At 34.0% G+C, this 16,326-nt stretch overlaps 1 protein-coding gene across 1 annotated transcript in view; it reads right to left on the bottom strand.

The window, feature by feature from the left end:
- The window catches only part of ARL13B (ARF like GTPase 13B), a 96,182-nt gene extending 80,144 nt beyond the window's left edge, over positions 1 to 16,038 (bottom strand). The window contains 3 exon segments of the mRNA XM_079155925.1: positions 2,279 to 2,329; positions 2,332 to 2,348; positions 15,678 to 16,038. Of these exon segments, the coding sequence (XP_079012051.1) occupies positions 2,279 to 2,329; positions 2,332 to 2,348; positions 15,678 to 15,736 (127 nt within the window). The 5' untranslated portion in view covers positions 15,737 to 16,038.
- Positions 16,039 to 16,326: the final 288 nt, after the last annotated feature.

Raw genomic sequence — 16,326 nt, 5'->3', positions numbered from 1 at the left:
TTTTCAACTGCAATGAAGATTATAGAGAGTCACCTTAGGTCATGTAGGTGAGGAAAACCTCTAGGGCTCTCAAAACAAACAAGATAAAGAGTTGAGTCCCTAACATCATGGAATCCCATACTGATCCTAGACTACTTTGGGCTAGTAGCCCTTAGGTTACTTCCGAGAGAAAATAACATCAATTTTGTTAACCACTATTATTTTGGATATCTGTTAGAGCCATCAAACCTATGTTCAACTAATATAATTGCTTTAACATCCATGAAGAAGTGAAGTTGACTAAAAAAGTAAAGTTCATGATAGGGAAGCTACTGTTAGATTAAGAAGCTATTGTGACATTCACAGAGGGTTTGACATTAAGCAACAGTAATACAGCTAGAGAAGAGCAAAAGAAGTTAGCAAAAATGGAGACAAAATAAAAGGCCAAGAGGTAAGAGAGGAACTGTAAACAAGTGTAGAAGCAATGGGAAGGATACTTTAAGAAAGCTGCCTACTTATATCTAAGGAGAATGGTCTAAAAAACTGAGACCTCAAAATTAGCAAAAGTGTCCTCAGAGGATTTATAGTCTGCAGAAGTAAAGATATAAACAAACAGAATGCAATTAAGTGGTAGCTATAAGTAAGAATAAGGGAAAAAAACAGCAACCTGAGTATAGTGAATTCTACTTATCAGTGTAGTAATGTTGGTGCAAGACTTCACAGAGGAGGAGACTACATGAAAAAAAAAAAAGTTGTTTAAAATGCATAGATATAGGGCTGGGGAGATAGCTCAGTTGGTAAAGTGCTTGCCTTACAAGCACAGGTCCTGGGTTCAATCCCCAGCACCGCACACACACACAAAAAATACATAGATATTCTCTTTAGTAGGAAAAATATAACAACAAAACTACAAAAGAATGAGAAGGATTAATTTAGGGCACTTCAAATAGTTCTAGCTAACTGGAAACCTAAAAACAAAATTAATGTAAACAACCAGTCAGTCACTGGAGGAGGCTAAAGGGTAAATAAGAAAAGAAGTACAAAAACAGAGCAGAGGAAAACTCAAGTTAGAGGCAACTGTGATTCTCAGTACTTATGTGATACTCTAAGCACAAAGTACCCAGTGGATATATGGATGTGGGATACAGAAGAAAGGTGTCTAACAGAAAAAGAATATTCTAAGTCCCCACCACATATTAATAGGTCTGATTAGCAGATCCCTGCGTATCTGCTTTCTTGAATGTAAGGTTTGAAGGAATGGAAGAAGTGAAGAAATTTAGGTAAGGTGTCATGGACTGCACGTCAGATATGCTTTGCTGCCTGTTATTATACAGCCCACAAGCTAACAATGTGTTTTATGCTTTTAAATTATTGAAAATTAAAAAAAAATATTTCATTACAGATTAAAATTACATAAAATTCTAATTTCTGTGTCGATAATAAAACCATCATTGGACTATGGCCATATTCATTTGTTTACATGTTATGTCTATGCAACATCTAATTTACATGGTAGAATCTGTGGTGACAAAACGTTTTCCTACAACAGTAAGTTTTGCAGAGTGTTAAGAAATAAAAGCCCTCTGATTATATGATATACAAGCTATCTTGCTGCAATCAATTTTCAGGAATAAACACTTGTTAGCATGTCAGGCTTTTCTCCCAATTCATACCCTTAAGATGCCTAGGTGGTGATATATCTTCAGGACCCAACAAAGTACTGCTATCACAGTACTGCTATACTGTAGGATAAAGCATTAAATTAAAACTAACCAACTAAATATAGCCAGTTGAGATTACATGAGATTAAGCCCTTTAATGACATGGAGACGCTATAGTTAATATAACTATAAAAATTACATATTATATTGAAAAAATGCATCAAGAAATACGAAGAGAGGTATGCTGACTAACTTCTACTTCCGTTCATCTAGCTATATGACCAAATTCTAACTAAGACCATTCATAGAGAAAAATGAATATGTTAAAGACAAGGGTATGTCATTGTTTTTTGCATTTATCCTTCTTATTTTCTAGAACACAATACCATACCCTCCTGACTGATTAAAGACTTGAGTAGCCTCTGAATCTCTGCATCTACTAAAATCTGAACCCTACATTAGGCTGGTACCACAAGTAAGAACCTAGTCATGACAGTCACAAGTATATTAAGAATATAAGTTTAAGTGCATACTATCTAAACACAATTAACATGATAAAGCAATTTAGCATAAATATGTAAATAATACAGTTTAAATTTATTAGACTTTAGAAGGCATGCAAATAATTTTCAGCTTACCTCCTTGGATTCCTTTTGCTGTTGCTGTTTTGCCAGCATTATCAAGTCCCACATCACAAGAGTCACCTTTCTTAAAATAAGAAAGTTTTAAAATCACTTTCTTTGTTAATTTAGTATTAGGAAAACAAAAGCAAAGAAATAAATGCAGATTTATTTATTCAAGCAACATTTAAGAAGCATCTACAATATATAAGACAATTTGCTGGATGGTAGGAAAAACAATAAATAAAATGTAAATTTAAAAGGAAAAGTCATAAAAAAAAGTACCATCCTTTTGCTCTTTAAGCAAATAAAATTGTACAATAGATAATCTAAGAGCTAGAGAAGAAAAAAGGGAAAGAAGACAGAAAGGAAGGTAGGGATACAGAGTCTAACCCTAAGTTGCTTCTCACAGCTAAAGACTTAATTTTCTAGTTAAATGAATTTCAGGGATTATTACAAATCTGCTTATCTTATAAAAGTACACAAGAAAAGAATTCTTGCTAGGTCTTAGGCTTAACTTTGTTTTTAGATATGTAGTGCCTTACCAAATTTAAGTCTTAAATGTAATACAATAGCTTGTGATTATTAACTTAATTGCTAATATATTTTGAAAGAGTCCTCCCACAATATAAAGTTTAAAATGTTACTGATATAAACTCCAGTGTTAAAAACAAATCTGCAACAACAATAACAACAACAAAACCAATCTATCTCAACTTTACAACTGAAGATAGATAAGTTAAATAATTTGTCAAAGGTTACAAGACTCATCAGTTACAGAATCAGAATCAGAACCCAATTCACCTAACTTCTAGGATCTTCTTAAGCATGAGAAATGTATAAAGGAACAAACTGATTACACTGGTCTTTATTAACTTGGTGATTCAGTTCATTAGTAAAGCTCATTTCTGTTCCAGACTGAATCTATGTACAATGTAAAAAGTGAGACAGTCCATTATCACCATGGATTTGGGAATGAAAACTGCTCTGGGGAATCAGAGACAAAGACATGTTAGGGCCACAGGAAAATGCCATATTCTTACAGGGTAAGTACAAGCATACTCTGTCTTCACTGGCAATCATCCCAAGGAGACTAAAAACAGAACTCAGATGACAGTAAAGAGTGTTCTTTAATTTTTCTCAGTATTATTTTCTTTAATCTGGACTTTTTTGCTTTTTTCTCAAATTCTAGATATAGTCAAAGGATGCACATAAAAAGTGAAGGACAAAGGTAAAAAGATAATGAGGTTAACCAGGAATTGATCAGTTACTAAAGAAGAAAAACTTGGTTCTACAAAAAACACATTGGTCATCTACTACATAATCACAGACCAACTCCTATATACCAAATAACAGTGTTCTAGGCACTAGATAAATCTCTTTAAGGCAACTAACACCACAAAAAAACACAACACACACCAAAAACTTCCTTATTAAGCTTACATTTTGGAGGCAAGAGAGAAAATAATAAAATAAATATGTCAAGAATACGTGATAGAGTATGTTAGAAGGTTATCTTCATTGGAAAAAAGAACAGAGTAGAGCAAGATAAAAGGGACCACAGTGGGGTAGGAGGTGGGGCAGTTATATAGGGAGATCAGGGCAGGTCTCATATAGAAGGTGAAATATGAGCAAGACCTTGAAGTAGGGACTTAGTTACACACGTATCTGTATGGAAAGAGAACAGGCTGGTGTAAAGACATAAAAGTCAGGAAATGTGGTCATGTCCAAGTATCCACAAGAGGCAACCATGGTGAAACCAAGTGAGGTAAGAATAAACTGGAAGGAAGAGTTCAGACACTGTATCTCAGACACCAGATTATGAAAAAAGCCTTTTATAGGCTACAGTGAGAACCCTGACATTTACTATGAAAGAAATGAATTTATTCTGCATGTTCACTTACTTTGTTATTCAGAAGCCTTCATCTTATATAAATATTTCAACATCACATACTCATCATGGGGAATAACAGAAGTTATGTCTACTCTTGAGTTTGTATAAGAATAAGATAAATCACAAAAAGCAGCATCCAGATTCCATCCCCAACCAGCTGATGGTGAGGCCAGTGGGAATGCTAAAGAGATCCTAACAGACAATGAACTTAAGGAGATGAGGTAGTATGTAAGGTCCACAAACCTCTATCCATGTGAAAATTTCATCTGCATTATGAACTTTTATACAACCACGAATTTGCTTGCTAAGGAAGCTATGACATGTTTAGAATATAATTTTATCACTTGGTTTGAAGAACTAAATTATGCATTGAAGTATTAATAAATATCAAATATCGAAGAACAAGATTAAAGTACAAAAACGTTTCCTGAACACAATATAGTAAATAACTATCCAGAAAAGATGACTACTGTAGTGTTTTGGAGCTAGGAATATAGCTCAGTGATATCACACTTAGGAGGGAGAAGAGCCAGGGGATAAGTAAGAATGAAACTTCAAGAAACTTTTAAGTAAACACAAAGAGTACAACCAGGAAAAAAAAAAATTGGGGATCATAAGAAAAAAAATAATGAGGAGATCAAATGGAATCACTGGGAAAAGTTTACAGCAGGGTTAAGAGATGAATAATATCAAACATTGTGAAATTTTATAAAATAAAAGTTTTTTTTTTTTTTTTACCTCAAATACAGTAGCTCAGAATTAAATGCTCTCAGTTTTTCTAAATCCTGCAATAAACAAAGCTTCAAATTTTAATTGCATTTCTTGAAACTTCAAAACTATTTTGTTCTAGTATGTTTAAGTTACTTGAGGTTTCAGTATTAATAAGAAATCCCAGCAGTTTCCATGGGAAGTTTAAATAAAAAGTTTTATAAAAAACAATCACTATTATTCTATAGAGTAACTTGAGTTGTTTTATTTATTCTATAAAGTTTACTCACATTTATATACACACACTAAATCAGGTAGCCAGGTAACCTGGCTCATTTCAGGAAGGTTTCCTGGCTATTGCCCCCACATTGAGGCCCATTACAACCACAATTGAGTTCCTGCATCTAACAAAAAGATTACCTATAAAAGGTATATTAACTAAAGTCATGAATTATGTGTTCTTAAAAAAAAAACTAACAATGGTGTTTATACAAATCTGATCATGGCATTTTTTTCTGCTTAAAATTACAGAATTAAAGTATATCGACTCAGCAGACTCCTCCTGCTGCTCCCTAGCAGACGTACAATGACTAAGATTCCCCCAGCTCTTCATGACCATCACATACATACAACTTTGTATAGTCTGGACCTTCCGCCAGAATTTGCCTTTATTAAAAAATATAATAAAAATATATTTTCTGATTCCCCACTTACTAACTACGTACTAAATAAAACTAAAGAATATAATTTTAAATTGAGAAAGTAATTTAATTTATATAACTTCACATCAAAATAACAGTTCAATGTGATAATGCAATTAAAATCATGTCTATCAGTTTGGTTGAGGTTCTCTGAAAAAGCTTACATGCACATGAATTCAAGGTAATAATGAACAGAAAGATTTTTAAAACTAATTTTTAGAAAAAAAAGGGGAGGAAATAAGACATCAAAAGTTCTGTTTTACATTATTTTAGCTATTTAACATACCAAGTAAAGACTTGAGGGGCTAATATTTGATGTTAAATCTACATAATGGCTAACAGACTCCAAAATTAAGTTCACGAGGATATCTCAAATCAGGGTCCTTTTCAACATAACACATATATGAATTGAGATATCAGAAATATAAGCAGCATAATATTGAAGATTACTAAATATAGAAGCCATTTAAATTCTGAATCTTGGTTGAATGGCAATATTGCAATATTTTTAATATTTTTAAGGCTAAACTCATCCGTCAAGTAAAAAATACTTCATTTGAGAAAAGGTATTTCTAATTTCAAAAATATTGTGCAAATCAAGGAAATACTTTACTGAAAGCACTAAAAAAAATGAAGCCTGACACATGAAAACTCTTACCTAAAATACTTAAAACTATATGGTGCAAGCTCTAAACTGTTATAACATAAGCATGTACATAAATTCTAAAAGTAACATAAACATATATAAAAGGGACTAGAAACACTGCTTCATGACAATGTGAGGTGAAAAAAAAACACACATTGATAGAAAAAAAATTCACCAAAAGAGATTCATGGTATTATTTTACTGTATGTTGTACTACTTTTTGACAGTTTAACTGAAATTGCAGATTCCAGCATAATTACATCAAAATCAATAACTAAATTTACTGAGCACTAATAAGTGGAGAGAGTACCAAATTTGGGATCATATCTTGGCTTTTAAGCCTTGATCAAGTCAAATTAGTGTTAAATTTTTCATCTTTAATATAAAATGGGCAGGGGGTTAGAGGGCATAGCTCAATGGCAGAGCTTATCCTTAACATGCATGAAGCCCTAAATTTAATCTCCAGTACCATAAAAAAGTGTGTTCTATGTAAAATATTGAATTCAAAAAGGAATGTCCAGCTCCTTCTCTATCCTACAATTCTATAATTCTCACTATGCATAAACAAGCACTAAAGGGATAAAAAGAAATGTAAGCCATTCCAGTTCAGCATATAGCACATTAGGTAATCTTTGCTAATCTGTATGGACAGCTTAATCAGAATATTAAGAACTCAGCAAAGTCTATAAATGGTCTAGATTTAGCTACATTTATTTAGGCCCCCAAAGTGGTGTTGGACAGCTGTGCCCTCTACTGAATAAAAATTGTAGCAGAGATGATATATTACATCACAGTATGCTTTACTAGACTCCACAATGATGCATAGAAAGAAAGCAATGATACATATTGCTAAGTATGATGGGTAAGTTTCTTATCTTAGACTTGATCACAGTGAATAATCATTTAGCACCAAATTTGAAATAAAAGTTTTAAAAGCCTGAATTGTGAGGCTGAAAAACACAGATGGGCAAAAAGATTAGTTCCAGATATTGATTACCCCTGGGAAGGATGGTGGGATATGAATGTGATGCAGAAAGCCTCAAGGATTTGTTACCTAGTTCTTTAAAAATAAAATTGAAATGTGATATTAAAGGTTAATATTTGTAAAATCTTGATGGCAGGCACATAGGTACTTATGTTTCTTTTTTTAAATTAATTTAAAAATATTTTTATAATGCTTGTTGCCAAAATGCATTCATTTAAATTGGTTTTAAATTTCTACTTCTCTTATGTGGACCATGCCTAAAATGATGTTCTTGGAAAGCTTACGATGCACAAATTTCTTCCAGACCCAGATAAAATTACATAGCTTCTTCTAAATTTTTGTCTCCTTTGCTTTAAAAATATATTTAATTGTAGATGGACACAATACCTTTATTTTATTTATTTATTTTCCTGTGGTGGTGCTAAGGATCAAACCCAGTGCCCCATACATGCTAGGCAAGCGTTGCACAGCTAAGCCTCAACCCCAGCCCAACTTTTGTCTTCTGACTCTCAGTAAACATTTTGTGAATCATCATTCATTGCTTGCATATCTGTAACATTATTTCAACACCTAGATGTTACTTAGTATAAATCACAATAACTCAAAAGTATGTATTAATAATATGTTAAAGGTGAGGTCGGCTATAGGGTCCAGGTATTTACAGAACATAATGGCTTGACAGATTCTGTATCTAGGATTAAGGCTGCTTTCTAAACAAAATCACAGTAAATATTTAAAAATAAAGTCTGAAAGTATTTTTGAAAAAAAAGTATAGGTGAATATAATCTTGGAATGCTGGTGAACTTCCTAAACATGATATTAAAAGAATGGTATGTTTGAATAAAAAAAGTTTTAAGCAGCTATATTTCGCAGACAACCAAAAAACTTAATAATCTAACAAATGGAAGAAAATCCCTGCAACATGTACAGCAGAGAAAAGTTACTACTATAAACACTTAAAATGTCTTTTAAAATATTCAATAAAAACTGTACCTTCCCTGGTGGAAAAACTGCAAAGGAAATCAATGTAGAAACTGGTGAAAATAAATCACTTCTGAAAAGCTATTTGGCAATAGATATTATTGAAAGACAAATTTAAGCACATTAAAATTTTAATTTTAATGGGTATTCATTGACGCCCATTAACAATTTTAAGTGGTACACACCTGAACTCCAATGCTCAGGAGGCTGAGGCACAAGGATCAGGAGTTCAAAGCTGGCCTCAACAACTTAGGGAGGACCTACAGCAACGCAGCAATACCATGTTTCTAAATAAAATATTTTTAAAAGAGCTGGGATGTAGCTTACTGGCTAATCACCACTAGTTTCAATCCCTGGTACCAAAAACAAAACAAAACAAAACTTTACTGGGCATCACTGATTAATGAATTGGGCAGCACAAAAACCATAAGCAGTTCAATGCTCCTTCAAGTGGATCAAAGGGAAAACTTTTTAAGATCGTCACAAAAGATAAAATATTTGATAAAAGCGGGAAGTCTCTAGTTAGAAATTAGTTGGCAGATTTTGATCAATTTTCTAGTTAGAGACTAGTCAGCAGTTTGGTTAAGCTTAACTTTTGTTTTACTGTTTCCATGAAGTTGAGATTCTCTTTGCTTAAATAGAAAGCCAAGGCACTGGAATTTCCCAGCCTAATAGCTGCTCAATTAATTATTTTAATGATATCAAATACCTTAAACATTTTCTTATAATTTGAACCAGAGTTCTATTTCCAAATATATTTACATAAAAATGCTCATCAAAGCATTACTGATAAATAGTAATTTTTTTTTAACATACCAATACTCAAGAGCATGGAAATGATTATATATACTTCAGTAAATCTATACAATACATTACTCAGCTTTTATTAAAAAGATGTTGAAGAAAAAATGTGTAATCTTGAAAAAAGATGCTAAGGAGACATTAAACTAAAATTTAAATAAGAAGTTGTGAAATTGTGCTTTATTATCTCAGTATTGTTTAAAATTTTACATATATAGAAGCAATTCAACCAAAATACTAATAGAGTTTATCTCTAGGGAGTAAGACTGTAAGTAATTTATATTTTCTTATTTATTCTAAAGTGTGTTGTCAGTGTTTTATAGTCAATAATGAATTACCTTTAAATAAAAAATAGTAAGCATACATTACTTCTAAATGTTGTTTTAAGTAATACCAGTTTCTGTCCGATAGACATCCTAGTGAAGACTTAATATTTCATTACAATACATAGAAAAATGGATACAAATACAGGGTACTGAGGCAACCCAAGGAAATGGTGGCTGGAATTCAAAGAAAGCTTCCTGAAGGAGAGTATCTCTCAGCTAAGATCCAAAACGTGATTAGGAGCAGTTGATATAAGAGCATTCCAAGAGGAATTACAAAATTTAAGTACCCCAAATCTGACATGACCAAAGGAGAAAGAATGGCTTGTGAAGAGTCCACATAGCCAGGCTCAGGTCAAATCACAAATAATCTGTAAGCAATTAGGAAATATTGAAAATTTAGAGTCAGTTGCATATTGAAAAAAAATCAATGACAGCAGTGTAGAAAATTAATTGGAATGGAAGAATAGAAATTCTGTAAAAGAAATGTGGGAGAGAAAGAACAGAAACTTGAACTAAAACAGTAAAGAACAGGGAAGGTGGAAATAGTGGAAGTAGTACAGTTTCAGTTGCCTGTAGTGTATAAGCTTTTCATTACTATAAAATACCTGAGATAATTAAATTATAAAGAGAAGAGGTTCCTTTTGGCTCATAATTTTGGGGGTTCCAATTAATGATCAGTTGACTTCAGTTTGGCCTATGGTGAGGCATCACATCATAGTGGAAGCACATGGTGTAGCAAAAGCACTTATACCAAAAGTCAGGAAAAAAAAAAAGAGGATGGAGCTAAGCTCCCATACCCAGTTTGAGGGCACACCCCCAATGATCCAACTTCCACTATGGGTCCTCCTTCCTAAAAGTTCCACCACCTACCAATAGCATCACCCTGGGAAGCAAACCTTTAACCCATGGACCTTTGGGGGACACCCAACAGAACCATAGTGCAGCCAATTGTGGTACAAAAATATAAGATAGAAAATTCTAGAATCAATTTAGAAATTTTAAATTGTATTCTTTTTTGAGAAGTATGATGAAATCTCATGCCATCATACTGTCCTGCCTGGCTTTGAATTATCTCTTTTTTTCCAGAGCATCCATACTATATATGTTACTCACCCATTAGTCATTTAGTAGCCTTAGTTATCAGACTGAATGTATCACAGTGCTTATTTATATTCTAATGCAAGGAAATGAATGCTGGTCATTTTGTTATAGTATATTGTTATAACTGGTCACTAATTATTAGTTATAGTTGCTAATGTCTTATTGTAACTATATATTAAACCTTATCATTGTTATGTATGTATAGGAAAAAATGTAGTACATAGTGTTTAGTACTATGCACAGTTTCAAACTCATTGTGGATCTTAGAATGTACACCTCACAGATAAGGGAGAACTTCTGTTTAAAACAGGCAGAATCAATAAACCTGGCAATGTGGGAGAATGAAATTCAAAAAAGGTTTTCATAATCACTCCTGATTTTTGATTTGGGTAACAAGAAGGCAAAACAGATTCATTAATATGGAAAACAATATGAATGTGTAGAATGGAAATGAGATGAGGCATAATTTTGGATGTGTTGAAACTGAAGATTCTGTGGCAATTAGATACATATAATGAAAGTGGTAGATCAGTCTTAGTACTGGAACCATGTTGAAGTGGTAGCTGAAATGCTAACATAGATTTACACACAGGAAGGATATGTGGAAGAAGAAACACAGAACCCTGGTGAAAATTTAAAAGACAGATGAAGAAAGCCTAACTGACAAAAAGAGAAATGAAAGGAAGAAGGCAGTAAGAAAAACAAAAAAAAATCAGGAAAAAGAAATCAGAGCATTTCAAGCAGAGAGTGGTCTTATGCATCAAATGATATGAAAAGGTCACACAAGAAAGGACCGAAAAGAATGCACTGGATTTAATAACCAGGCAACATTTAGCACAGCAAGGACAATAACCGAAAGGTCAGGGCAGAAGTCTTCTGATGTAGGGAATTAAGGAATGCATGAGAGAGGAGGAAGTTGATACAGTGCCAGTAATCCACTGCCAACTGGGAATCCTAGGGTAAAGGGAAGGAGAAAATCTGTGTTGTTTAGTACAGTGGATGGAGTAATGGCCTCTCAAAGATGTCCACAGCCTAATCAGAACTTGTGTATATGTTACCTTGTATGGCAGAGGGAATTTTATAGATGTGATTAAATATTTTGAGTAAGGAGCTTATCTTGAATTACCCAAATTGGCAAAAGTAATCCTAAAAGTTCTTATAAGAAAGAGGCAGGAAATCAAAGTGCTACTGGCTTTCAAGGAGGAGGAAAGGGGCCAAGAGCTAAGGTATGCAGGCAGCCTCCTGAAACTGGAAAAGACAAAGAAAAATTAATTCTCCCCCTAGAGATTTGGAAAATAAACAAAACTGACAAAACTGTAGGCCCATTTTAGACCCCAGACCTCAGAACTGAAAGATAAAAAACTTGTATTAAATCACTAAGTGTATAGGAATGTGTTACAGCAGCAATAAGAAATTAATATCTTTAATGTAGTTTGTTTAGGCAAGAAAGATTTGAGCACGTTTACATACTAAAAAAGAAACACGAGAAATTCTGAAGATTAAAGAGGGTGGTTTTGTATTTTTGATAATAAAACTGAATAATAACATTTTTAGATAAAAGTTTATTTTTATATCCATAAACTCTTTCTGTGATCTCTTGGCTTCAATTATACATTGATTTTTATGCATTGGGAGTCACTGACTGATAAATGATGGGAAGAAATAAATAAAAGAGAGTACAGTCATAAGACTTATGCTGAGAAAGGATAATGACTCCTTTTACTAAATCAGGAAAAGAAGGGTATATTACAGATAAATATAAAATATGAATTGAGTAGAGTACATTACTAATCCATACTATCTCCCAGGATCAGAGGTATGGTTTACTGAGTGACTCCTATACTTTATGACAAATACCTGCATAAAAACTTTCTCAAAATGCTGCAACACAGAAATTATCAACACTTAATAGAGGGAAGTTGCTACAACTACTAGGATTCAGATGCCAATCTATTTGACTCAAACATGATATTGAGACCCTGGCAGAAATCACCTTAATCAAGTGATAAAAGTTAACAATAGTAATAAGACCCTAACATCAAGCACCTTTGATATGATGTACTATGAAGAACATATTACCTTTATGGGATTCTTCCCAATAACAGCATATTAGTTAAATCACAAGAAAACAAAAGACAAACATATGATTCTACAAAAAGAAATTGATCAGTACTATTTGAAGCTCAAGGATATGAAATATGAGAGGAGACTGAGGGACACAGATTGGGGAAGACTAAAGAGACATGAAAAATGCAGTGTGGGATCCTAGAATGCATCCTGGAGAGAAACAAAAAAACTGATGAACTCAGAATAAAATGTGCAGTTTAGTTAATAGTATTATATCAAAGTTAATTTTTTAGTTTTAATTATTGTATTATGGTCTCAAAAAACAACACTACACTGCACTGTCTCTTTTAGAGCATACCACTTGGCTGTGGGTCTACCCTTTGCAGTCTTTTCCAGATTAAATTACATAGCTTGAAAAGTCTAGGTTCAGGTTCTGGCTTGTAGTAATAGCAGTTATGGTTTGAACACTGGCTGAGTTACTAATCACCTGGTACCGATCCTGACTCCTGAACTAGATTGGAAACTTAACTCTGAATTTTTGACTCCTACTTTGTTATCATACAAATCTAATCCCTGACCCAATCTTTGACTGATATGCTGTGAGAGAGCATCTAAGTGAGGATGGCTGAGTAAATGCAAAGAGTACAGAATATATTAGATAAGTTAGCAATCTCAGAACACATTCTGTTTTTAATAATCATTATCTTCTCTCAATTATCATATTTGAAAACACATCTTCAGAAAATATAAAGAAGAATCTCATATGATAGCCAAAAACTTAAAAATTATATGGAAAACATAAATATAAACATAAATTTTATATTTATAAAACATAATAAATAAATATACAGGCAGTTATTCTTGGGAAAGTACAGAATATCATAAAACATTTTTAAAATCACTTTGCTTGTCTCTCATTTACTCAAGTAAAATAAACAACACTATTTGCTAATATTATTTATTTAATGATGATTATTGGCAAAGGGTACTCAAATTAAATATAATAGCAAATATTTATTCAGTCACTATTAATGAACCAGGTATTGGACAAGAGTACTTTAGACAGGAGTAATCCAACTTGTTTTCAACTCCTTTTATATGTAATACTATCCAACATGGAGAGATGTTTACCTATGGCCTTTATTAATAATAAGCTATGATCTAGATTAGCCAGGTCCAATAGAAATAGAATGCATACTACATCAAAGTTTAAATTTTCAAGTAACCACAATTTTTGATAAGTAAAGAAAAACAAAAAGGTAAAATTAATTTCAAGGTGTAATCAGTTTTTTGAAAACTGGTATTATTTGCATAATAAATCTTCAAAATTCACTATGTAATCTACACTTACAGCATTTGAATAAGGACTAGCCATATTTCAAATGTTCACAGGTCATCTGGTCATATGTAGCTAGTTGCTATCCTACTAGACAGCACAGAACAAGGTGCTGCTTAATAAAGAAGAAAATACACACTGTTTTGTAGGGGTGAATTTTAATTCTATTTCACTAATAAAATTCAATTACCTTTTATATTTCTAAATCAATAAATTCTTTTTCTGAACTCTTGACTTTTCTTTAAACAAATTCCCAAGAATATACTAGAGTTGCTATAAGTAAAGATTGATTGATCAAACTGAAAATCCCTTCTTCAAATAATAAGCTTGAGTGTTTTTATTTAAAAAGGATATATGCTAAATTCTCTCATAAAAATCAAATATTTTTTGAGAGAAAAACATAAAGGGGCATCTATCGTGAATAATTTCCAAGTCATGATACTCCGAAATCAGACCAAAATATGAATAAATCGAAGGCTACACATCCAAAGACACATCTTTGATTCTTCAGAGTCAATCATATGATTTACTTTTAAAACATTCAAATCCAGTTAAAAACAGTAAAGCATTTCAAAGTTTCATTTAAAGCAAATTTCTTTTTCATAAACATGTATTTTCCTTGTAAGGTGTAAATGTAGCTTTTCCAATTCATTCTATGAAGAATAAGTTTTCCTTCTGGCAAATATGATATTTGAAATGTTAACAACTTTTTAAAAAATACTTTGCTATATTTTATCTTTGGCCTAACTATGGAAAGTCAACATTATTTATACAGAATAAGAAACTGAAGGTCTCTTTATAACCTGGGCCTCTAAAGTAACTTAAAAGCATCATTTTCACTGACTTCTTCCTAACACAGTGCATGGCACATATCGTTTCTTAACAAGTATTTGTTGAATGAACAACAAAGTAACAGGCACTAAATATTAACACAGATAGCATTACAAACTGAAATGTTTAGTGGAACTTTCAATTAAAAGGTTTTACTGGAGTCCAGATGAAAACTGAAGCTATATTAAAGAAATTACTATCCATCACTTATTTTCATTGAACACAACACTTTTGAGGCACTGATATTATTACCCTTATTTAATGTATGTGGAAGGTGGGGCCAAAAGTGGTTGGTTGAGTCATATAATTATTAAGTAGTTAAGCCAGATTTCAAACCAAGTCCTCAAACAAAACTGTGTGGGCGGGGGGCACGAGTGGAGGCTGGAGAAGGATATAGTTTTAAAATGGGATCTGTGTACATTACTAAAATTATATTCCATGCCTCTCTCTTTAATAAAAGTTTCATTACAAAAGTTTCTGTATTAGAATTAGAGTTAGGGTTAGGGAGGGGGGCAAGTATGGAGGAAGGAAGTACTGTATAGAGGGAAAAGAGGGGTGGGACGGGTGGGGGGAAGGGAAAAAATAACAATGAATCAAACAACATTGTTCTATGTAAATTTATGATTACACAAATGGTATGCCTTTACGCCATGTACAAACAGAGAAACAACATGTATCCCATTTGTTTACAATAAAAAAAAAATCATAAAAAAAAGTTTCTGAAAAAAACAACCAACTGATAGTTTACAAATCTCTCTTGCGCACTCTCTAGCACTCTCCACCCTCCACAACTTTTTAAGAAATTCAAACCTATTTAAAATATAATATCCATTAACGATATTGACCAGAACTTAGAGGCAGAAAACAAAAAAAGGGGACATCCTTCAATCTGTCCTTTTGGGACAAGTCAAACTGACAAGTAAAGCAACCCCCATGGCCTGGGGCAAAGAGAAGAGGCGGCCGCCCCTCCCGGCCCGGCCCCTGGGGCGCAGCTATTCCCATTTCCTAGGACAACGCCAGGACAACTGGCTCCAGTTTACCTGACAGGCTCCCGCCACCGCTTGAACCAGTTGCAGCAATTGGCCATCAGACTGAACATCCCAGGTAGCTCCTCCCGCCACCTCCCATCCGAACTCGCAGCGAGGATGGGCCCCTAGCTTTCGCGGACCGATCCCAGGGGCCCCTGCCTCTCCCGGGCGACTCTAACACGGATAGGCCCCGAGGACAAGTTGGGACGGAGGTGACGGCAACTGGTGAGAGCACCAAGTCCCACTATTCGCGTCGGCCCGCGAGCGGGTAACGACTACCCTCCTCCCGGGGGACAACGGTACCAAAAGCACACCCGAGCCGGATTAGCTAGACCTGGCCAGAGAAAACCCCCGCGTCGACGTGCTGACGTTCCTCCCAGGCGCGGAAGACCCTCCCCCAAGCACCGCCCACATTTCGCCTTTCCAATCAGAGATAAAGGGCCTGCGCTTGGGGGACTCTGAGTGGCTGAAGAGGCCGGACCCTCCGCCCCCTCCCGAACAATGGGAAGGGGAAGTGGGCGTGGTCTAGAAGAAGGAGGTGGAGCTTGGGGAAGAGGGCTCTCGTAACTAGGCAACCGGAGCGTCCAGAGATAAGCCAAGTGAAGGGAATAGAATTCAGGCAAGGCCTATCCTTATATCCCTCCAAAATGTGTTACTTGCC

This window comes from Sciurus vulgaris (genome assembly GCF_902686455.1).
Source record: "Sciurus vulgaris genome assembly, chromosome: 10".
Classification (NCBI taxonomy): Eukaryota; Metazoa; Chordata; class Mammalia; order Rodentia; family Sciuridae; genus Sciurus; species Sciurus vulgaris.
The sequence above is the reverse complement of the archived record's forward strand: the minus strand, read 5'-3'. Positions and strand labels throughout refer to the sequence as shown.